Source organism: Narcine bancroftii, chromosome 14, assembly GCF_036971445.1.
Source record: "Narcine bancroftii isolate sNarBan1 chromosome 14, sNarBan1.hap1, whole genome shotgun sequence".
NCBI classification, from domain to species: domain Eukaryota; kingdom Metazoa; phylum Chordata; class Chondrichthyes; order Torpediniformes; family Narcinidae; genus Narcine; species Narcine bancroftii.
In genome coordinates, this window is record NC_091482.1 from 27,419,212 (window position 1) to 27,443,987 (window position 24,776).

Genomic DNA, 24,776 nt, shown 5'->3' on the forward strand with positions numbered 1-24,776 from the left:
GGACAGTTCGAAAAATGGGGGCCGAATGATACACCAGATATACTATAAAACCATTATAAATGAGGCTAAAAAAAGGGGGGGGGGGTGGGGATCGACCTATCTCCTGGTTGACTTATACACCAAAATATATGGTATGTGAATATTTCAATTGAAAAATTAAAAATTGCCGACAGAATCCCTTGAAATCAACATTTTCTTTGTCTTTTCAGTTCTATGTTCTTGTCTCCAATGTACACACGTTGATTAGGAATTCATTTTAACAAACTGTTTACTCACAAGATGACCTGTGCCTGTGCATGCGATTATTAATCATGTGAAAATATGTTTTTAAAAATTGCTTTGCGTAAATATAGATTACTACTTGTTGTGATAAAAATCCTTGTTATAACATCAGGTCTCTCCTATGAAAATCATCTGCTGGCACTCACACGCAGAAACATTGGAAGAAGTGACAACCCCTCTCCACTTGCCCAGCACCACAGGCGGTCTGGTCCTATTCACATGGCACCACACAGATGCCAAGCCTTTGTTGACTCGTTATGTGCCCGGTTTCAGAACTCTAAATGAAATGGACCAGTGACAATTTTTCTCAAGCAAAATATTTCACTAACACTTGGGTTTAGAGCAGTGGTTCTCAGCCTTCCCTTCCCACCCACATACCACCTTAAATAATCCCTTACTAGTCACAGAGCACCGATGGCAAAGGGATTACTTAAAGTGGGATGTGAGTGGAAAGAAAAAGGTTGAGTCCACGGTGTTCGATTATCGAAGTTTAAATGTTGTATCTGCTTCCTAAAGGAGATGCTAAAAATTAATGAAAAGAATAAGATGAACAAAACCATATACAAGTAAGAATTAAGCCTGTCAGAATTAATCATTTTCCAAAAGGACAGGGAAATGATTCTCTCATGGGATTTTTCTCATCTATAAATTGTAGCTTGCAGAGGACAGAACTTTTCCGGTCCACCTATAATTGTCTGCTGCCCACTCTTTTTGTTTCCAGCATCAATTGACAATCACATAAAATGTGCGATCCACTTGAACCTCAGTCGAGTCAGAGAGAACAGGGATTAGAAATTGTAGGGATTAGAAAGTTGAGTTGGGGATTAGAAAGAAGGTGAAGTGGATTTTAAAGAGTGTAGGGTGGGTTAGACTTGAGGTAGTGATTAAAGGTGACAAGCAGATTAGAGAAATAAAGAGGAAAAGATTATGGAAGGCAATTAAAGAGGTAAAAATTGTAGAGACAGAGAACAGAGAGAATATAAAGGATTAGAAATATTGGAATGAGCTGCAGAGATTGAAGTGAACAGAAAGTTAGAAGCAGAGAATAGAAGCGGGGAGCAGATTGGAAAGGACAAATAGAGATTAAAACAGAGCTGATGGGATCAGAGAGAAGGACAGACAAAGATTAGGGAGGAGATACCAGATTCAACTATGCCAGGTAGGCATTAGAGAAGGGAGAAGAGGTAAGGTCAAGTAGGCACAGTGCAGATTACAAATATCTTGTCTCTCACAGCTTCAAACAACTAATATTTGCTTTAATTTTGCCTATGGAATGATTTCTGGGAGGTCGTGTTTTTGCCGTAATATCCCAGACCATCCTTCATGTTTTGCTGGGAACTTCTGTCTTCCTTCTCCAGGGGTGTAAAAATATCCCATGGCAGTAATTGGAGAGAAAATCAAATCTCTCCTTATGATCTGGTCAATATTTCCCCCTGAATGAACATTACTCAAACTGGTTGATATAAGCAATGCCCAATCTTGGGATCTTGGTGTTTGCCTGTTTTCTAAATTATAACAGGAACTGCCATTCAAAAGCACGTTAGTGTATAAAGTTCTCCAGGCCTTACATGGGGTTGCAAATAATAGATCTGCTTCCTGTGTTACAATATTTAAAACATCTTTGTGTTTTCGGATTCAGGTCATATATTAACTCTGATGTTCATGATCCTCCACCCAAAGATATTGGCACATTCACTGAACCTTTCTGCATCCAGTTCCTCTCCAATGCTGGAGGGATTAATTGCCACGTGTACCAGAGGCATGCAGTTCCTCCGTACTCTCCGTCACATTTTGACTGGGTTTGACAGGTCGGAAGGCCTCTTCGTTTGTGAAAGACTCTTCCTTTGTGTGGTTTGACAACAGCGGCGGGTGGCAATCAACAGTGGGACTTTGGGTTGGTTGTTTTCTCTTGCTTAGTAGCAATGAGTTAAGCGTACAATTCCAACAGAGGTGGTACTTGTTTAGGGCAGGCAGGCATCACTGGCTGTGCAGTTCAGTTTGTTAACAGAGGCTGTTAGGGGTTCTTTTAAGTACAGTACCATCCTCTGGTCTTTTGATTCTCCTAAATGCACCAATTTTCTATTTGGTCCTGGAGGCAATGTCTATGATTGACACATTACTCTGTCTTCAAAGGCAGGCAGTGCCTGTTTCAAACAAGCTATCAATGTCTTGTATGCCTAGACCTGATTTGTCTACAGCTTGTGAGATGAGTCCAGGGGAAGGTAGTAATTATCCTCTCAATAGATCCAGACTGACTGATGTCCTTGGGCAGACATGTATTATTAAAGTATGTGCGCTTGATTTGATCTACTAATTCAACACCCAGGGCTAGAATCTAATCATGCATATTATGGTTTATTGCCCACAGTGGAAGTTGGTTGGAAAGGCAACTCTAACCCTTGCTGAAAATTATTCTTAAATCAATTTTTTGTTGCAGTTATTTATTAGTTTGCTGTTTTTCCCAGTAGAGAGCTTTATGCGGTCTGGGTTGAAATTCCAGGTGGGCTCAGCCAGGTGAAGGAGGTCAAGCTCCTCCTGATGGTCACTGATCAGTGGCTTCCAGTGCATTAGGCTGGGAGTCGACCACACAGTCAACGGCATCATTTGCCCTACAGCTGCACCATTCAAAGCAGGTATACTGGAAACATCGCAATTAACAGAGATGAGCTGTGTGTAAAATTCATTTGAAGAATGGTTCCTTGAATGAGGTGCAGGAGTTTGTGGGAGTACTTGAGGTGAGAGGACACCTTAGGAAATAGGGCGAATCAGACCTAGATTGACAGAGAAACTGGCTAGAAATGATTTGCTGGATTCCCTCTCCTTCTCACTTGCACGTGATATGATGGGAGCCTATTTCAGATTGGTAATTTCTTATTGCTTACTCCTCCATGCAGGGAGAACAAGTTAGTTTATTATCATCCAATTGTACAAGTACAGCCCGATGAAACAGAGTTCTCTGGTCTTTGGTGCAAAAACATATGAACATATAAACAGACAAACGGTGCATATGTGGTGTGTATTTAGATATATAAAAATAAATGAATATTGTTGAATAAATATTAGAGTCTCAGAGGGTTTGGATGAGTAGTTCGTCAATCATTCAGTATTCTCACTGTCCATGGGAAGAAGCTGTTTCTTAGCCTGGTGATCTTGGCTCTGATACTCCTGTATCACTTTCCCAATGGGAGCAGCTGGAATGGTGTGTGGGATGGTAGGGGTCCTCAATGAATTTGCGAGCCGGCTTCAGACAATGATCCCTGCAGATCATGTCGATGTGGGGGAGGTAGACTCCAGGCCCAAGAAGCATCAAGGGGTATGGGAAGGGGCATGTTGTTGAGACAGAGCCTCAATCTGTAACATTATTTACTGCTGGAGCATCCACAAGGGGTGGAATGGCCCAACTGTCTCAATACTGGCAGCTCTACATACCACCACGTTTGTACTGTCTTGGGAAGTCTGCACAGAGGCGCTCAGATCGTTTTGCATGGAGCCGTTTTGCTCTTAGTGTTTTGCCAACCTTTGGTAGTACTTGACTGTTTATAAGATTATTGATCAAAGGTACATCTTCTGGTTATTAAGATTTAAGTGCGCTAAAAAAAAGCCGTGTTTTTGCACTGACCCTTCAAGTGCTTGGCTGTTCCCGTTGAATTCAGAGGTTCCTTCCAAAAGAGAGTAAATGTTGATGGATATTTACAAGGAAATTTCAGCAACACCTAATTTTGAGAGCAGATTCTGCAGAATAGGCAGGGATTGAACCAGCTCACACACCTGATCACAGAGTAGAGGCCCTTGCTGGATCATACAGGTCTCAATTAGGTGCACAAACCAATATTCATGCTAAAGAGTCAATAAGAAACAAAAGATAATGGAATGACACTGAAAAGCTGAAAGTAATAACAGGGATGAGGGGGTATTTATAGTGGATGGAGGGAGGGTGTTTCCCTTGGTTAGAGTCTCAGCATGTGGGATAGTGCTACAAGAAGACATTCCTCACTTGCAGTTTGGTAAACCAATGGAATTCTCTTTGCAGAAGGTCATGAAGGTAAAGATACTGAATTCTTTAAATTTAAATCCTTTAAATTTAGACATACAATGTGATAACAGGCCATTTCAGCCCACAAGTCCATGCCGCCCAATTTACACCCAAATAGCCTACACCCCAGGTACTCATTGAATGGTGAGAGAAAACTAGAGTCCCTAGAGAAAACTCATGCAGACATGGGGAGAATGCACAAGCTCCTTACGGACACCATGGGATTCGAACCCCTGTCCCGATTGCTGGTGTTGTAAAAGCGTTGCACTAACTGCTATGTCAACTGTGCCATAAATGTATGATCAATACTTGTAGAATTCTGGACACAGCAACCATCAAGGGGTATGGAGAACGAGCAGGAATATGTTGATGAGGTAGATCATCAGCTATAATACTAGTCAAGTCAAGCTTATTGTCATCTGTTTTCACAAGTATAATCCGACAAAACAGAGTTCTCCGATCCTCAGTGCAAAACATGCAGGCACTCAACTAGATATACACACATAATAACAAACGATACATATGCAGGACAAGTATTTATATATAAAAATAAATAAATAAAGATTGTTTCCTGAATGTTAGAGTCTTGGGTGGTGAGTGTGGGCAGTTCCTTTGGTCGTTCAGTGCTCTCACTTCCCATGGCAAGAAACTGTTCCTCAGCCTGCCCTGATCCTCCTGTATCTCTTCCCCGATGGAGCAGCTGAAAGATGCAGGGTGGAAGGTGTCCTTGAAGATTTTTCACACTCTCTTCAGATAACTATCCCAGGAGATCACATCAATGGGGTGGGGGGGTGGGGGGTGGGAGGGAGACTCCAGTGATCTTCTCTGTGCTCTTATGCTCCTGTGGATTGACCTCTAATCCATTTCTCTCCAGCAACTGTTCCACACTGTGATGCAGCCAGTCTAGATTCTCTTGATAGAGCTCCTGTGGAAGGTTGACATGATGGTGGGTGGTAGCCTTGCCCGCTTCAGTCTTTTCAGGAAGTGCAGTCGCTGCCGTACCTTCCTGACAAGTGAGGAGATGTTGAGTCCATGATAGGTCACTAGACAAGTGAACTCCAAGCAAATTGGTGCTCTCCACTCTCTTCACGACTGAGTTATTGATGTGCAGAGGAGGCTGGTCATTCCTGGTCCTCCTGAAGTCCATGATTATCTCCATCATCTTGTCAACGTAGAACCTCAGGTTGTTACTCTAGTTACTACTGGCTGGTTGAGCAGGCATGGTGGATGGAATGCCTAAACTGCTTCTATGTTTCTAGACTCTGTTTCAGCTGAGTGAAGAAGTCCTCTCTTGGGGAGAAACTGAAACCTCATCTCCGGCCGGTCTCCAGGAGGGGCTGGTCTGAGGTTGGTTTCCAAACCTGATTGATGATGAATGAAGGGCAATGCACCATGAAGGATTCTGTCTCAGCAGTGGTGGAAGGGGGGTGGAACCCTGACCAGCAGGACTGTGACCCAGCAGGATGGACAACATTGGATCACTGTGGATGAATGGAAAGCGCTTACCAGGAGGGGAGGAAATTGGGAACTGGAAACAAATTCGCTTTGTGAAATGTTTATCTGGAGGAATGAATAAAGGCTGGTGGAGAATTTTTCAAAGTGTGAAGAAATCCCCAGACTGAATTGTACACTGGATCCCAATGCCCACTGTAGGACACTGCTAGGAGTGTGCTTTCTGGCTGTAATGAACACTACAAATCATTTCTCAGAAATATGCTGACAAGAGTGCCATTAATCGAGTATGGAAACTAACCACAGACAGCCTGTGTACTTTCATGAGCAGGATGTGAATGGAGCAGGTAGAGCTGGCGTTACAGCTTGTCTTCATTAATACATGTCAGTGAGGGTGGGGATAGGGGTTCCTGCCTCTTGACGACCTGAATTTGTAAAACCTCAGAAATCTATTCAGTGAGAGACAGAAGGTCCGTGTAATTCAGTTCAATTCTGCCTTACCCTAATATATTATGGTTGGATAGGATTATGGCTTATTCAGGGATTCTATAGACTGATTGTACGTTAGATGTATATCAAATAAATGGTCATAACAGCTTGTCCATTCATTCGCTCTCGGAAGCTGAAGATAAATCCAGTGGGATTTTTTTTTTCTTTTTCGTTTTGTTTGGCTTCTTTCATTTGGAAAGGCTATGCTTTTGCTTGAATTTGTCCATAGCACCCTCCAGCAGTAGAACATTTCTATAATTCTGGATCTTGAAGCATTTTTGATCTTCACCCCACAATTAGTAGCCGTGGCCTCACCTGCCGTGGTATGAACTCAGAAAGTTCCTGGTGAAACCGTGACCTCTTTACAGTCCATATCTCAAAGGTCCAATCTTCCCCAACAGGGGTGTCCATCTTTCCCTTACACCTTCCCTTGGGTTTCCGAAACTATCTTGTACTTGTCAGGGCACTACTAATGTTCTGGTGCCAGCTGTGCCTTTGTGGGGACTGATACACATGAAAAACAGTCTATTATGTATTGTAATAGAGGTGCCATAATAATGCCATTTGTTCATGAGGCTCAGTTCTTTCAGTGCAATCCCCCTCCCGTATCTCATCCAAACAGATTGCCCTTAACATAGGAGCCTAGATGAACAAGCTAGGGAGTTCTAGCAATGAAGGTAGCACAGTTAAGCTCAAAATTGATTTGAACAAGGACTTAGCAGCAGGGCTCCCTGAATCAGGAGTAGTAACCCATCTACACATTGCTCTGTAAGGTATGAATAGCCAATTCAAAATGTTAAAGCTCAGAAACTCTGGTCCCTGAGCTTCTAAACAATTTTGCCACAGTTGGTGGCAAGAAGTCGTAGAACTTTGCTATTTCCTGCTGTCACATCTCCATGTTTCTGTTTCCAAATGGTAGATGGGTGAAACAATTATTTAACTTCAAAATTCAACAAAAGAAGGTCTACACTGTTTTCAAGATCCATATTGTTTGCAAACGACATGTTTGGTGCAAAAGTGGAGGGTGATCACAGTTGGTGCAGGACCCTGCACACAATTTTCCAAACATGATGATGTTGATAATCGCACTGAAATATACATTGCATTTTGCATAAAAATCTGCCTTCTTGCTTTCTGTTCCCTCTTTAAACTAAGCTTTTCTTTGATCATTCACTATCTCTGATCATTAGAATTTCTAAAATTTATAGAACAGCAAGTAAAGCTGCAAAATGTTTTGAACTCTCTCGGTGCTATTCTAGCCTCGTCACACAGCTATTTTTTTTATGATCCATGTACATCTTATCACATCAAGCTTTGAAAATTTCAACTCAGTTCTCGAACATAGTTGAATATAAGCTATTGATATTGGTATTGATTTGTCCTGGGATGTTTGCTACACTCTACGTGTTCTACCGCACAATCCTAATACCATGGCAAAATCAACCTTGGAGGAAGTTTGTCTAGTTATTTGAGAGAGGGGGAAATCTTCAAATAAAACATCAGGAGTAACAATGGATTTATTTGTTCTTGGCAATAAAATTCTAATATTTAAAAATATGACATCAAACAGGAATAGGGAATCAAGTTTTTTCATAAGAAAGTGAATGCAGACACAAAGAGATGAAATTCATCCTGGAGAGAGTGATTTTTCAGCTTCTGCCTAATTGACATTCTAAGTTCCCTGGGAAAAATCCTCTTGACTGTATAGATATTTCACTCAGATTTATAACAACATTAATTTGAATTTGTATGTTTATTACATAAAAAATATATTTTAAAAATAAAATGTTCCTTCATAAATTTAGTATTATATTAATACATGTCTCATATTATGTTTATAGAATTATTTTTAGTGTTACGAGCCCAGAGGACCCCAAAACCCAGCAGCAATAGAAATTCACCAAGACAAATGGTTACTTAAACAAAAGTTGCTTTTAATTTTCTTTAAACATAAAAACAGGATCAAACTTTAACATTACTATTAACTTAACCCCCTTCTAATTCTAAGTGTATGTAATGCGTATATGTTCAGGAAAGTTCTTTGCTTTCATAGTCCAATCATTCACTTCTCACTTCTCTGTCTTCACCAGTATCAGGCAATTCTTCCACTGAGCACAGAATTTAATATTTATGAATTTTCACCAGGCTCTGGTGCTTAAAGTTAAATGGTTACCGCTCTGGAAGGTTCTTGTTAGTTTCAGGGAGATATTTGTTGCTCATTGGACACATGCAAACTGATTTCCTCTGATCAGACATTACAGTGTCTTGTTGAAGAAACTTGCCCCATTTTGGATTTTCCAAATGATAACCTCTTCTTCCAGGTCACCTTTTGTTTCCCTTATTTCAGGAGAAAAACTCTAGCCAACCATTTCCTCTTTTAAAGACTACAAGTGTTTTGAACAGACTGAATTTAGAACTCACAACCTGTCTTCAAAATGGGGTTTTCAACAAGCTGCCACCTTGCCATGCTGCAGCCTCAAGAGCTACTGCAGAACTGACCTCTATCTCTCTGAAAGAGAAATCACCTGTCTGTTTTTCCTCTCTGCTTGTAAAAACCAGAACCCTTCCCAAGGCTCCAAACCCAATCCTTGAAAGATCTTTATCAGGTCTTGAGCCCTGACTTCTCCAACTGCACCTGCTTTTGATATTCCTTCCAAAACAGTTCCATTGTCTTTGGAAAGCCACTGGTGCCTGAATGTCCAGTTTCAGCAAAGCTGTTGCATTTTAAATGACATGTGTTTTGTTACTGTTTGTGAAGTGACCTATACTGAACCCCCACAATCTATCTCTTTTAAAGACATTTTTATATACAATATCAAATATAATATAACCCGTCACATGAGGTAGATTTTTTTTTACAAAACACATCTTTTTCACTGAGTTGATGCTCCAAATAAATGTTCTTCATTTCTTAAATTATTTGATTCTATTCAAGGGGACAAGAAGCAAAATTAGATTACCCAGATTTTGCTTTCCAAAGAGAAAAAAGCACTTTTTGACTAAAGGGGTGGGAGATGAGAGAATAGGATAGAATTCTTCAATGAAGTCAAATCCCATGTCCATCAGCTATGGACCATGCTTTATGTGGAATTGACTGGAGCAGAACAGTGTTTTCAGAAGTTTGGCAACGCTTCAGTCTGGTAACAGTTCATTGTGATTGTACAAAAGCACTGACGCATGGACTTCAAGATTATTAAATACAAATTATTGGAGAACTAGCAGCCTGTGACAAGCCTGCCACACAATTCAGCAGTTGCCATTACTTCACCAACTTCAAGCTGGAGATCAATCATCTGTTTCCATCAATTGGATAGAGTTGGGCTGCCCTATTTCTTGTAATTTTTCAAAACCCTCTCCCTCCTCCTGTTTTCCTATTTTTCTCTGGAGCTGATTCTTATAGTACTGTCCACCCCTTTTGGTACCTCACCCAAGTTGTTATTCTTAATGTGGGAATGTGTAGTGAACATTGGCAGAGTGCTCTATCACAATAGCCACCAGAGCCAAGCGAAGACCTCTCGTCATGCACGTAGAAACATGTGGACTTTACATCCAGGGTGACTGGATAACAATTAGCAGTTGGAAAATGACAGATATAATCCCTCATCTATAACAAATGTTTCCTTGTTTTGGCTGAACCAGCCAACATAGCACAAACTGCAATTGAACCTTGAAATCAGCGTATTTGGTCATTCATAAAAAGCCAATATTTTATCAATAAATTCATGATTTCCAAATATAGTCAAAATTCAAACTCTGGTAAAAATGTTGATAGTATTTGATTCCCTTTTCTTCATAGGTTATAGAATGAACATGAACTAGTTATCATCAACTCTTTCAGAAAATATCCATCCTGAAACTCAGAGTCCTGGTAGAGATATTAATGTCGATGAAGAATTCAGTTTTTTTATATTCCGAGGAATGGCCTTACTGTGAATTGTGAATGATTGTGAATTGAAGATATTCATTCTGTGAAGAGTGCGTAGAAGGCATCTGTATTGAAGATATGAATCTTAGATAGATATATTGAAGATGTTTGTTACTACTGTATGTACTAAAGATTGAAAATTTCTATGCATTAAAATGTAAGCTGAAAATATTGTATTAAAAATGTGTATCCACGATAAGTGTACTGAAGGAATGTGTCTTGAATGAATGTCCAACGAAGATGTGTGTTTTGAAGGAGTTTGTGTGCATTGAGCATTGATGTCTATTGTAGCTGTGTAGTTTGAGGATGTGCGCACTGAAGTTATGTATAATGATAGGTGCATTGCAATTTGTGTATTAAAGTTGTTTGCATTAAAGAGATATATTTATTAACAAACATACATGGGATGAAATTTATTTTGAAGACAGCCGTGTTTGATAAACGTGCAGATTGGTGCTTTGCCGTACATATTGGGGACATTTACATTTTGTTGTGAAAGAACTCACATGCAAATATTGAAGGTTTACGCAACCAAGATTGAATGTATTGTTGTACAAGGCTGATATGTATATTTAATTAGTCATCTGATGTCAATGTCGGAAATACGAAAACTAATGCAGATTTTATTTTTATTCCTCAGTCTCAATTTCATTAGGCTTTAAAAATCGAGCTTATTGTTATCCTAGCTTATTCCTATTTAAAAAAAATGTTTCAACCTAATTACTATGGCCCAATGCTTTTATGGAAATAAGAACAAGGACAGTGGTGAGAGGGAGAGAGAGAAAACATCAGAGTGAAAAAGAAAGGGTTGCAACAGGCCACATTTTGGCCTGTCTGTTCTTAGCCCTCAGTAGAAGCTACTTCACTGCCTGAATTTGCACATCAAAACCTTGCAGGATAATGCCTGTGGGCAGGAAGATAATAACGAGCTTGCCTGAAAACAGAGGAAACAAAATAGAACGGCAATGATCCTTTTAATGCAAGTTCTTCTGACAATTTTCTTTTTTACCCTGCCAGTCCACATGTTTGCGTGGTACCAATTGCGTCAAGAGTTTTATTCTCATTATTAAGTGTAGTTTTGTAATCCAGGCAACAAGATGTGATTTTTCACTACTTTTTTCATCTTTTTCCTCAGCCCCCCCCCCCCCCCCCCACCTTTTCATGTCCACACCTCCCCCACCCACACCTCCCTCCTTGCTCTGAAAAAGCTGACTCCTCCTGGAATATGGCTGAACCAATTCCTCATTCAACCAAACATGCTTATGTGGGGGTTTCAGTGAACTACTCTCCCCAAGGGGAACGTCGCTGTCACCAGGTCCCATTGTCATTTGATACTCTCATCAGCCTTGCTACTGCAGTTGAGCAGATAGCTGTTAACTGAGTTCAACCTCACAATTTGCTATGATGGGTTTGACCATTCATTCATTCTTTTCAAATAAGTAAAATCTATTCTGGTTTCTCAAGTGCATGTATACCAAATATAGATCAGTTGGACATTACTTGGCTAGAAGGTCAAGTTAAGTGATACACATCAAATTTTAAACATCTTTAGTATTTCCTGATTGAGTTATTTGTAACAATTAATTCAAGCAGGAAGTTGCAACAAATAGGTAGGAAGGCAAATCGTATTTTTGCCTTCATGGAAATAAATGTACAGATCGTTGGTGAGTGGAATAGTGTGCAGAGATTAGCCCCTCACCTAAAATAATATATTGTAACAATGGAGGCTATACCATCAGATTAATTTCTGGGAACAGAGGGTTGTCCAAACAGAGAAATTAAATAGCCTCCACCTCTGTGTATAAGGAAGCATTCCCTGTGACCACGTGGGTTTCTTCTGGGTGCTCTGGTTTCCTCACGTTCCAAAGATGTACAGAGTTTGTAGGTTAATTGGATTCATGGATGGATTTGGGTGGTATGGGCTGGAAGGGCCTGTAACCATGCAGTATCTCTGAATTAAATATGTTCCTTTGAGTTTAGAAGAATGAGCTCTGATGCTCGTTATTATCTTCCTTATTCTAACATAGCAGAAGCCAAGGTTGCTAGATGATGTAGATGTTGGAATGCTTTCACTAGTGAGAGATTCTCAGCTATAAGGTAAGAGGCTGGTCATTTAAAATTGAGGAACTTTCCTCTTGCAGAGGGAGATGAACCTCTGGAATTCTCTGCCTTAGTGGGTGGAAGAAGTTGGATGATTAGAACTAATTAACATGAAGGTGGATAAGTATTTGATAGATTGAGGACATGGAGAAATGGCACAGAAGAGATTCGGCCAGGAATAGTCAACAGTGTTAATTGTAAATGGTTTGATGGGCTTGTAGTCTTGTAGTCTTAGTTTTCAAGTAATTGTTGAGTATGTGATAATTGTTAGGTGATTGTTATATAGTAGGAGCAGTGTGAAAAATATGTCATTACTTTTACAAGTTATGAAGGCCGGACAGAGATATTGTTAGTCAAAGTTTTTTTTAGCAGAGGGGTGAGTTGAGATTTGCCAACTGTCAACTTACCTTGGCATGGAGCTGCTCGCTACTGAGTTGGATGAATCAAGTCTCTGGGCTGAGTGTGACAGGGGCCTGGACATTCCGCAATATGGCCTTATTAGTTATTGCCACACGTGGCACTGAGCTTCCATCAACAATGAAAGAAAAGCTTCTGCTGAATTGGTCACCATTACACCCTTGGTTTTTGTCTCCTTACCAAATTTTCTGCTTTGGTGAAGAAACCTTTTTCATTATGATTGATGTCGAGCAACTTGCCTTGAGCTTCCCTATTCTAGAATAGGGTCAGTAGGCTTAATAACTCAGTACAAGTATTTCCCTTGTATGTTTTTCTTAAAGCTTTTCTAGTTTCCATTGTCATGTCATCAATGATGCCAATCAGTATTGTGAACATTACTCAGTGTGAACTTTAACATAACTTCTCTAATTCTCGAGTTTATTAGAGGAATTAGAGGATATGGGGAGAAGGCAGGGAGATGGAGTTAGGTCATAAATTAGATCAACCATGATTGTATTGAAGGGCGGAGCAGGCTCGATGGGACATTTTTGGCCGACTCCTGTTCCTACTTCCTTTGTTCCTATTATGTTTTTTCTTAACATGGGTCTCTTCAATGCATCATTTAAAGATCTTTTGGTCTTGAATCCTCATTACTACACAATTTTATTGTTCAAACAATAGCCTCACATTCTTCCAAATAAAATAATCCTGTTTGAAATATATTTATTAATCAAACATTCATTCTGGTTATCATTTACTATCACAATATTCCTCAAATCTTCCTTCCACTTAGAGTACTAGAATACTTTCACATTGTATTTTCAATTCCTGAGATGACACTATGTTCTTTGATCACTTAAAAAAGTTTCAATTTAAGTTTAAAAAGACAGAAGGCCATACTTTAACTATTCTCCTCAAAGGTCGTTGCTGTGTGTATGTTGAGAGGTTAAAAAACCACTCCAACGTTGCAAGCCATTGCGATAGTGTGCTCCGCGATGGGCCTGTAAACCTCTAGCTTGGAATGAATTGTGAGTCACCCCTGTGATTGCAGGAGATGCTCCATTTGCACCCACACCTCCTCCCTCACCACCATTCAAGGCCCCACAGCGACCTTCCAAATGAAGCAACTTTTCACTTGTAAATCTGCCGGGGTCATCTACTGCATCAGGTGCCCCTGCTGTGGTCTCCTCCACATCGAAGAGATGAGACACAGACTGGGAGATCGCTTTGTTGAGCACCTTGGCTCTATCCGCCACAATAGTGGGGATCTCCCAGTGGCCACCTATTTCGATTCCCTGCCCCATTCCCTTGCTGACCTGTCTGTCCATGGTCTGATAAACTGCCAGACTGAGACCACCTGTAAATTGGAGGAACAATACCTTTTACTGACTGGACACCGTCCAACCAGATGGCATTAACATCGACACCTATGGTTTCCATTAGCCTCTCTCCCCTTTCTATCCATATTTCACCTTTCCTCTAGCCCTCTCTCTCTTTCCTTTGCTCTCTCTCTCCTTTCTTTGAGATCTATATTCACAGAGCTACCCTTCCCCCCACCCCTGATTAATTCCTCTCCTGTCCTATCCATGTCCAGTTATCATCTTTTATCAGTTGGTCTATGCTCCTCCCCAGCCTTTTAATTCAGGCTTTTATACTCATATTCAAGAGGGGCTCAGGCCTGAAACATCAGTTATATATCTCTACCTCCTATGGGCAAGGTGAGTCCTGCTGAGTTCCTCCAGCATCTCTGTGTTTTCAAAACTTTAATTACGATCTCTGCAAGGCTCTTGATTTAGTGGGTTATGATGGCTTGATTCACTCACTGGGTTAGTGCATGGCTTTCCATCCCAAAGTCAACCTGAGGAAGAAGCAGGCATTTGCTGGCTCCAAGGTCTTTGATATGTGGCACTATCTATATTTTATGGGGATGGGGCTTTAGCTTGAATGATTGGTGGAAGAAAGCTGATGTGATGGAGGGCTATCAGTGAGCCAGTGGATGCTTTGGTTCACTGGAGTAGCTTCACTCTGATGCGAATCCGCTCCTGGAAAGTGCTCGTTCCATCCTCTGCAACTGGCATTACTCTTGAATTAATGGACACAAAATTCAGGCCACATCATTTTTGGTTAGTATGAAAACAAGGTTCCCTCTGTGATAAAGATCCTGATGCCGAAACATGCTGTTTCGAAGTGGAACATCTTCTGAGTGATGGATTTGCCTGTCTAAATATTTACACAAAGCGCTGCCTTTTCTCACCTTATCTCAGCTGCAGTGAATGATGCCTTGGCACTTGGGGTCTGGAGAATGTGATGCAGAAATAAAAAGCAGACACTACTTACAAAAAAAACCCAAAAATATATATTTGCATTTAAACTATCATAAACATATACAAAAATGATATTCTATAGTTTGTCTTACCATAAATTAATAAATCTACAATCATCAAGTGGACAAAAGGGAGGTGAACAACAGGCAATTACAATCCATTTACAGTTTCCACCAGAGGGTCTGGCTAACAGACGGCGATCATGAAAATGGAGGAGGTTACAGTGGCTACAGTCACGAGCCCACTGCCAAACTCATTCACCCACTCAACCTTTTATAGTCCATAAATGCAGTCTCTTGGCCCCTGAGTGAAACGTCGGATGGAGCCTGAGATCCAACTTCAGGACACAAAGGATGAATCTGAGAGAGGGGAGAGGGGATTTTTTTTTAAGACAACCAGGCTATTTCTTGATTAGGTGCTCACTGCAGTGAGCCAGAAGCAGAGTTATTCTTACAGAGATCCAGCAGAGGCTTACCGCCTACACGGACCATCAAGAACTCCTTCCATTTTATTCTCCCCACTTTCTCATTCCAACCAATCCCCCTCTCCCCATCGGATTCAGCCCTCAACACATTTGAGGCTATTTACACTGGCCACTGAGGGGAATCCTGTACACTCGCAGGGAGAAAGTGAAATCTACATGCAGACTAGCTTTGGAGGTCAGGATTGAACCCAGGCCGCCGGAATTGTGAGGCATCAACTCTACTGGCTGCACCACTGAGGCCCACAATGACTTTGTTCTGATTTTCACCCTAGCCCTGGATAGCAACTTCCCAGATGTGAAACCAATTATCAAGCAGGAAAGGTGAATGGGCTTATTTCTTGGCTGAAGCCCGTTGATGAATATTTTGGTGATCGCTACCAGCCTGGCAAAGGCCTCCGAATCTCTCTATTCACTGAGTTAATATACTTTGAACTCCAGGAAATTTACTCACCAGCCCATTCTCAGTCCACCAGATGTTTAATGTGATGGGACATCACAGTTGCAGTAATCTGCTGCTAGGGCTATCTTCTTCAGGTCAAAGGTCTAACTGTTGTACTACTCACCAGATAATCACTGGAGAATCTCAGAGCTGATCCTGTTTAATAGTAAATGATCAAACCAGGACAAGGCCATTCCTAAATATGATCCAAAAGTGAAAATGGTGGTTTTGGAAGTGTCAGTGGGCTGTGAAAGGCAGTGCTGATGTTCTGGGTTGTTTGGATATTGGGAGTCATTTAATATACAATGTCGAGGTGCAGAGCTGTTTAAAGGGCCAGTGTTGACTTGTTAGGGCTGCTTAACAGGACAGTGCAGATAAATTGAGGTGGCTGAATGAGATTATACCACAGAAGGGAAATTTCAGACAATCTGGGAACAGAGTCTGAACGAAAAGCCCTGAGACCTTCTGCAGAGTTGATGCTAAAGATGTATTTGAATTCTACCTAATGCTGGATCTGATGCTGTCTCCATTTTTCTATGAAGAAGGTAGAAAGTGTTAGTAACCCGTGACACCCAGTGACCCTCCCCAGCCCTCCATCTAAATGCAATGACATTTTGTGTAAAAGCTTTGCTGGGAGAGATTTTCACTCAACAACAGGCATTCTGTCATTCACAGTGTGATACTTACAATAAGATGCATTGACACTGCCACAGACTCTTCTGAACAATCTGACGACTCCCCCTCCCCCCCCCACACCCACAGCTCAACTGTGCACCTTGCTCCGCTGCTGTTTAGCAAAGTGGGGAGGAATGCAAAAGCACCACAAAAAAAAAGACAACATACAAAAGCATATATACAAAAGTAAAAAGACAAGATGCAACGAGATATCTACACAAAGAATAGAAGTGAAGGAGAGGTGTTCTCACCCTTCTCACTTCCTTCATGAGGAATTATATTGCACAATAGGAAACTCAGGGGTTGGAGGATTAGGGTATAATTTAAGGCTGATAATTCCACCACTGTTTTGCGTGTAATGACCTCAGCTGAGCAGAGGGCATTGGCCATTATGAGCTGGTATTATTTTCCCCCTTCCCTCACTGTGAGAAGACCCGCGTTTTGTCGGTCTTTAGTAAACTCACCAATCACTTTAACAGACTGCCTTCCGATATAGCCCTCCTCAAAGATGGTGGTCCTGCAACGTGGGCAGACGGTTCACACATCACATCATTAACCCCTCACTGATGTGATGAAGGCTTCACAATTCACCTTTTACTCACAGAGAGCTGAAATGAATAAACTGCTCAGGTGCCTGAAGTCGCTGCTACGGCAGGTCAATGCTGGGTTGTGAGGGGATTTTATGAAACAGTAAGAAACATTCATAAATCCGGGTGATAAATGCTGACATATATATTTAAAACAGATTTTTTCCAATCATTTTCTCAGCTTAATCTCTCTTCAATTCTGGCAGAAGTGGATATCTTCCCTGCAGTCTTTAATCAATTAGCCACATAAGGTTAGACAACAAAGAAAGGCAAATGACTGAACCAGCCATTCCTTATCTGATGGTAACCCTGGAATGAGCAGCTGGACAGTATCAGCAAGTACTTCTCTGCTGTGTTTTATCTCACCTCCCTCAGACCCAATGAGGCTCAATTGTGCTTGATATCAACTGTCGGCTCAGAGGGCAATCCCCCTGGCTGGATGTCCCAGTAAGGAGAGACCATTCTGGGAATGGGACTCATAATTCATGACAGAAAAACTGAAAGAAGATATCTCCTGACATAGTCCACCGCCATTGAATTTCCCATGGAACAGCCTGGAAATTTTTTAAAAAAGCATCTTCATACAAGGGAAGTTCAGTAGTAATAGAACTTTGCTCGTGCAAAATGAGTTTGCATCACTGCCATTATCCAGAGACTGGTGACCCATTTTAAGCTGCCCAATAATTCCATTAAAGATACCTCAGGTCAGCATTGTTTACCTGATACATCAACAACTGCAACCCAATTTTACCTTCTGCCCTTAACAGGGTTAAATATTTTTTTTTAAAAATGAGACGGAAAGTGAAACATGAACAAGTCCCTTGTGCTGAAATGCAAATGCAAGTTGGAAATATTTTTGTTGGAAGAATGAAGTGTTTATATGGAAAGTATTGAATGTAAGGGAAAGGAACATTTTAAAATTGGATATTTTAATTTGGGGTGGATGTCAATTTGGTTGGAGAACCAAACACGCTTGGTTGGGAAATTATGAAATTTACAGATTAGTTAGGTGTATTTATTTCTGTCATCTGCAGTAGAAATTAACTGTGTGGTACTCTTTTTAGGTACTGATAACGAGAATAGTGCCACCTCCTCCTCCATTCCTCTTGACTGATTATCACCGACAGGGTGTTACTGAAGCACTAGGGGATATCACATTGGTCCATACAAACAGTCGCATCTCCACGAGGGCTCAAGTGACCTGCAGTGGAACAGCGACTGGTTGTTTCACACTTACAGGAGCACTGAAGCCAACTGCAGTCTTTTCCCTATCCTCACACCTGCTGCCCACAACTGACAGCACAGATTAGTAATTAAACCTGGGGCATCCTGCTTCTCATCAGCTGCTCCCTGCTTTAATCTCCCCAAAAAGAGCTTTCAGTTTATTCAAAGAGAAATTTACAGTAAAATATCAGGGATTTGTCAAAAATACTTATATATATTATATATATATTTATTTTAGGGAATGTGAGAGATTATTGAACTTTAGGATTAAAAATATTTGAAACATGATCAATATTTACTGCTTTTGTCGCACTATGCCATTTTGGAAATGAGAATGCTCTAAAAAGCATGATTTCAAAGAGATTCTAATAGCCTTTCCCCATTGACAAGGATAGTCACAGTGATCTTACCCACCAAACCAAATATCCTGCTTCAGATCAAAATACATTCCAACTCTTCCAGCCGTCTGTTCAGAGTTATGGACAGGGCACTCTTGGCCCAGAGGATTGATGAGCAGAGAGATGTTGGAAGAACGACAGATCTTAGAATGGGAATTAGGGCTTTACGTGGATTTTACAGGAGCCCAACACAAATCCTATATGTTAAGAGGCATCAGTAATGTGATAATTACAATGGGGAAACTGTGGCCAGGGAGCTGAGCCATTTGCTGGACTGACCGTTCTGCTAGTGTTGTTTTACCTGGTGTTAGTTACACATGGGTAGGATTGTCGAGGTAAGGGTCTGTTTTGTTCATGTGGACCATGACTGAAGGTGCCTTGTAATGGCAATGGCTGGCAGAGCAATTGACCCCACTGCAAGGTTTCCCTCGTGTCCTCACTGAGAGCTTATTGCTGCACAAACTCTGCCACGTCTGCAAGGTCTTTGAGCTCCAGACCCATATTCCACTGGTGATCCCCACCACCAAGGACATGAAGATCTTCAGCATGAAGACAGCCACCGTGGGCACGGAAATGTTCAGAGTGCAGTCCATAGTCCTTCGCCTGGCATTGATCAGGCAAGGCTGCTTAGAGGCTAGCACTTTCCAATAATCCATGTTCAACCTTTCATAGAAATAGCAGACGATGACGCAGGTGGCTGGGACAGTGTAAAGGATGGAGAAGACTCCAATCTTCACCATCAACTTCTCCAGCTTCTCGGTGTTGGTGCCTCCTGTCTTCATGATCCTGCGGATGTGGAAGAGCGCCACGAACCCGGTTAGAATGAAGGAGGTGCCAATCACCAAGTAACAGGACAAGGGAATGAGCACGAAGCCCGTGAGCGCATTGACGTCCATGCTGCCCACGTAACACAGGCCAGTCAACTCATCGCCCGCCACCTTCCTCATGGTCAGTATAATGATGGTCTTCATGGCGGGCACACCCCAGGCAGCCATGTGGAAATAGCTGCTGTGAGCCTCAATGGCCTCGTGGCCCCACTTCTTGCCTGCAGCCAAGAACCAGGTCAGGGTCAGGATGACCCACCACAGGGAGCTGGCCATGCCGAAGTAATAGAGGATGAGGAAGACGATGGTGCAGCCAGTGCTCTCCAGGCCCTCTTGGATGACATACAGCTCACCATTCTCACGGTCGCAAGCGATGTTCTCAGCCCCTGCCACCGAGCGGATGATGAAGGCCACCGAGTAGACGTTGTAGCACATGGACAGGAAGATGATGGGCCTTTCGGGGTACTGGAAGCGGTGAGGATCCAACAGGAAGGTCAGCACGGTGAACGCCGTGGAAACGAAGCACAGCGTGGACCAGACGGCCATCCAGATGAAAGCGAAGTCCTTGTCCCCCTTGGACCAGTAGACATCCACACCCGGGGAGCACTTGGGGGCGCAGGTCAGGCTCTTCTCCACGTACTGGAGCTTGTCGGGGTTGTCGCAGGAACCCAGCGGCGCTTGGCTCCGTCCATCGGCAGCCCCCGGCGACCTGGCGCGGGGCGCCACGGGCAGCATGCCCTGCCCCTTCTGCGGCTCTCCGGTGGCGTTCTCGGGCGCCTCCATGCACAGGGCGTTGGGGTCGTTCCTGGTCGGCAGCTTCGCGCAGTCCAGAGACTCGGGCCAGCCGAAGTTGAACTGGGCCATGATGGGGGCGCAGCGCTGGCGCGCCTGCTCGCACATGGGTCTGCAGGCGGGGATGGAGGTGGACACTTGGTCGGTGCACATGGGCGCATAGAGCGAGCAGAGGAAGAGGCGGAGGTGGACGTGGCAGCCGTACTCGACCAGCGGGGCAAACTCGTGCAGCTTGATGGCCGCTTCGCGCTGGTTCTGGTGCCCCATGTAGTTGGGCATCCTGGTCATGTTGTAGCCGATTCCCAGGCACATGGGGATCTCGATCGGCTCGCATTTGGCTTCCCTGCCTCGGTCGTGGTCGAGGGAGCCGATGGTCCGGCACGTCCCGAGCAGCAGCAGCGACTGGGAAAGGGTTGCGAGGAAGACGAAGCGCTCCATCCCCCCTGCCCGATGCTCACAGCCACATTATCCTTCCCCGGTTCGAGTGCGAAGAGGGCAATGCCGACACTGCGGGCTTCGGAGCCACAGCCCCCGGTGAAAGAGTTTAATCCTCGGGCTGTCAGACTTCGCAATGAGCGCCCCCAGCACCAAGGTTGTTCGCGGGACCCCGCCAGCCCAGCGGGCTCTTTGCTCCGAATCCCGGGGAACGAGTCGACTTTTGGTGGAGTAAACACAGGAGCGAACTCGCCGACCTCTTCCGCCAGCTTCGCACTTCGCTGAGTCTTTGTTGAAAGCAGCAGATGCTGACGCCAGCTCCCGCTCGGTCGGGAGGTCCCGGCCGGGGAGATTTGGCTGGGCAGGGTGCGGAGAGGTGACGGGAGAGAGAGAAGGGGGGAGGGGGGGGAGTCGGGGAGAGAAGAGTCGATGCCTTCTCTCTGCTGCCCGCCTACCTCCTCCTGCTCTCGAAGCCTTTGCAGAAACTAATTAGAAACTGCTCCTGCCAAGAGCACCAGTCTCGGGGAGGTGCTGGAGGGGGGAGGGAGGGGGGGGCAGCGCCCACCACCACCTCCAATTGGCTCGCCCAGCCCCCCGCCCCACGCTCTGACTCCGCGGCATGAGTTGGGAGGTTATTGGTTACCACCTTTGCCACTCAAGTCGGAAAGGGCCGGGTTTCCTCGCCTGCCAGTCACATTTTGGGTTGCAAAACAGAGGTGCCTTTTACAATTGATGTCACCCCCTATTGACGGGCTCCCTATTCACTTTATTCCAACTTCATCAAGGCAGCGGCGGCGATGGTTTTGAAACGATCACAAACTTTTAAAAGGAGCGAGACACGGGATTGCCAAATTCGTCTTCAGTGCTAATGAAACATATTAACAATCCTCCCTGTGTTCCCTTGTGGATATTTAACGATGTTTAAAAAAATGCCGCACTCATTTAACTAGAGTAAAAAAAACACATGTCGCTGGGCACTTGCTGGGACACCAGAATTCAGTAGGGCTAAATAGTCCAGCCGGTTGTCGCGGTCCGGCACCGAGAAACCCCAAATCACCAGCCCTCAGCGCAAACTTCTCTCTCCCCAACGAACTCTACCTGACCTGCTGGGTCTTCCATCCCCCATCCCCCCCCCCCCCCCCCGTTCTCCCCAACCCCCCCCCCCCCCCCCGTTCTCCCCAAACCCCCACCCCCGTCGGTTTACACAAGCAGCCACTGGACAAGTTGAAAAGTTTACAGGACATTAATTCTCAAATGCCACCTTTATTTCGAGAATTGAGAGAGGCTGCTCAATCTTTTTTTTTGACGCTTTGTTGAAAATAAAGCCGATTTAACAGACGTCGAAATAAACCTCGGATCCCTGATCTTGGGAACCTTGACTGGTGGGGAAACACAACTGGTGGAAATGTCCTGCGCTTCTTCTCAATTTACCTTTACTCGGGGATGGTTAATTTGCCAACCGAAGACCATGTTCACTTTTTCCTCTCTGCAGAAGTTAACAACGGTTATTTCTAGCATCAGTTGTTATAGATAGAGAACTTAGGTTAAAATGGCTTAAGTTAAAATGTGATGATTAATCATAAAAAGGGAAGCCAGAACGGACAGGGAGCTTACTAGCAGCCAAGGACAAAAAGTTCAGCTGGACATGTTTTTTTAAACATATCTTTTCATGGTCATAGTGAGAGACATGCAGGAGACAAAAGATTGATAAGAAGGGTGAGAAACAGAATTTAGTGTATGTAGAGTTCGCAGCGTACGTAACGAACGTGATAATTAAAAATGCAGTTGTACTTAGAATGCTTTTGCAATACTAACCAATTAAAACAGTATTAATAAGAAGGGGAAGGGCAAACAACAAGGGTATAAAAATCAATGCACTGTATGTATCGGGGCTTAACTGGTGAGAAGCCAGTTGAGTCCAACTCTGCAGACTTGTAAATAAAGCTTGTCGTGTCATCAGTTTTAAAGAGACTCATGTGTGAGAAGTTTTATTTCTGACAAATGGGGGCTCGTCCGGGATCTACACTCCGGCCGTGAGGGGAGGCGAGAAGAGGGACATCGGAGGCGGTGCACCCCGCTGAGTTCAGCGGCTCCTAGTCCCTTGCTCGTCGCTACGGGCGGCTTGAGCGAGTGGTATCCGGACAAGGTGACACGACAAGACGGAGAGGAGAAGGGTGACGGTTCAATCCCCGGGAAGACACTGGTAAGTGACGACTTACGATTGTGGTGTGGGGATTGGGTAACAGGTGTAACGGGATACACCTGTTTGGATAAAAAAAAAACCTAACGTAATAGATCAGGTATAGAGCTTTTGTCGTGGCGTGAGGACCCTGTCGTGGGACTCTAGGATAGACCCCAGGGAAACTTCGGCGGTAACCGAAGGAGGGACAGCACCTCCGACGAAGTGCCGAGAAGAAAGGGGTCAACCCCAGGGAAACCTCAGCGGTAACCGAAGGAGGGACAGTACCTCCGACGAGGCGTCTGAGAAGAAGGGAGTAGGGTCCAGAACGAGAGGGTCCTCAGCAACGATAAACAGATCTAGGTGGGAAAATGGGAGGATCAAAATCTAAGGGCTCGTCTGAAAATTCAGGACAATTCCTGGGAGTTCCCCTTGACAGCCCTTTGGGGAGAATGTTTGAAAATTGGGATAGTAAAAGATATCGAGACAAAAACAAGAAAAAGATGGTCCAATATTGTCTCCTTTGGTCGAAACAACCTATTAAAGGTTCCTCGGTCTGGTGGCCGAAATTTGGATCTGATGAGGATTGGGTTAGACAAGCATTAAACATATATGTAAATTCGAGACCAAAGGTGAATCAAGAAGAGTCAGCATATGCATTTTGTTGGGTTCCCTGGCCAGGATCCTTAACAAAATGTTTTAAATTGAGGGTAGCGGGAGAAAAGAAGTGGGAACCTCTGGACAACCTTCCCCCTCCTCATATTCCCCCGGTGCCTACTGCGCCCGAGGAAAGCTCATTACCGGAGGGGAAAGGTGATGAATCTGATTGCCCCGAAAGGGGCCGGGAAAAAAAGAATGAATTAAGGGAGTCGGACCCTAAACTTCCACCGGTAAACCGACCCTGGACAAGATCCCAGACTGGTCCAGAACCATCAAAGTTTTCAGTAAGCCTAAATCCCCTGAGGGAAGTTCCTATGGGAGGACCGGGAGGGGGAACGGGATATGTGAATGTTCCCCTAACTAGTACAGAGGTGCGGGGATTTAAGAAAGAAATGAAAAAGTTATTGGAAGATCCTATAGGACTGGCTGAACAGCTCGACCAATTCCTGGGACCAAACACATATACGTGGAAAGAGATGCAGGCAATAATGGGAACATTATTCTCACCCCAGGAGAGGCAGATGATTCGACGGGCTGCCCTCCTCATGTGGGAATATGAACAACCTGGGGACCCCAGACCCCATGAACAAAAATATCCCTTAAATGAACCCAGGTGGGACAAACGAACACCGAGGGATTGGCAAGTATGAGACAATATAGAGAGTGGACAATTAAAGGGATACGGGAGGCTGTGCCAAAGGGTCACAATTTCACCAAGGCATTTGGGAACCACCAGGGGAAAGACGAGTCCCCTACTGATTTCTTGGAGAGGGTGAGAAAGAATGTCCAACAGTATGCGGGCGTGGACCCTAGTACACCAATGGGTGAACAGCTTATTCGAATTGAATTTGTTTCCAAATCATGGCAGGACATTAGAAAGAAACTAGAAAAGGAGGAGGACTGGAGCGAAAAACCCCTAAGCGACCTGTTAAAAAAGGCGCAAAAAGTATATGTGCAGAGAGAAGAAGAAGATCAAAAGAGGGCGACAAAGGTTATGGTACAGACTATCCGACAGATGAATGCCGAATCCAGAGGGGAAAGAAAACAAAACCTTCCTCTAAACAATCCAAGATATCCA

At 43.6% G+C, this 24,776-nt stretch overlaps 1 protein-coding gene across 1 annotated transcript; it reads right to left on the minus strand.

The window, feature by feature from the left end:
* Positions 1-15,010: 15,010 nt before the first annotated feature.
* LOC138749789 (frizzled-9) lies at positions 15,011-21,318 on the minus strand. The gene has a single exon (XM_069911656.1). The coding sequence runs from the start codon at positions 20,860-20,862 to the stop codon at positions 19,120-19,122; it is 1,743 nt and encodes a 580-aa protein (XP_069767757.1). The 5' UTR covers positions 20,863-21,318; the 3' UTR covers positions 15,011-19,119.
* Positions 21,319-24,776: the final 3,458 nt, after the last annotated feature.

Excerpts from the sequence above, each read along its gene's own strand:
- LOC138749789 (XM_069911656.1), bottom strand. The coding sequence starts at position 20,862 with ATGGAGCGCTTCGTCTTCCTCGCAACCCTTTCCCAGTCGCTGCTGCTG.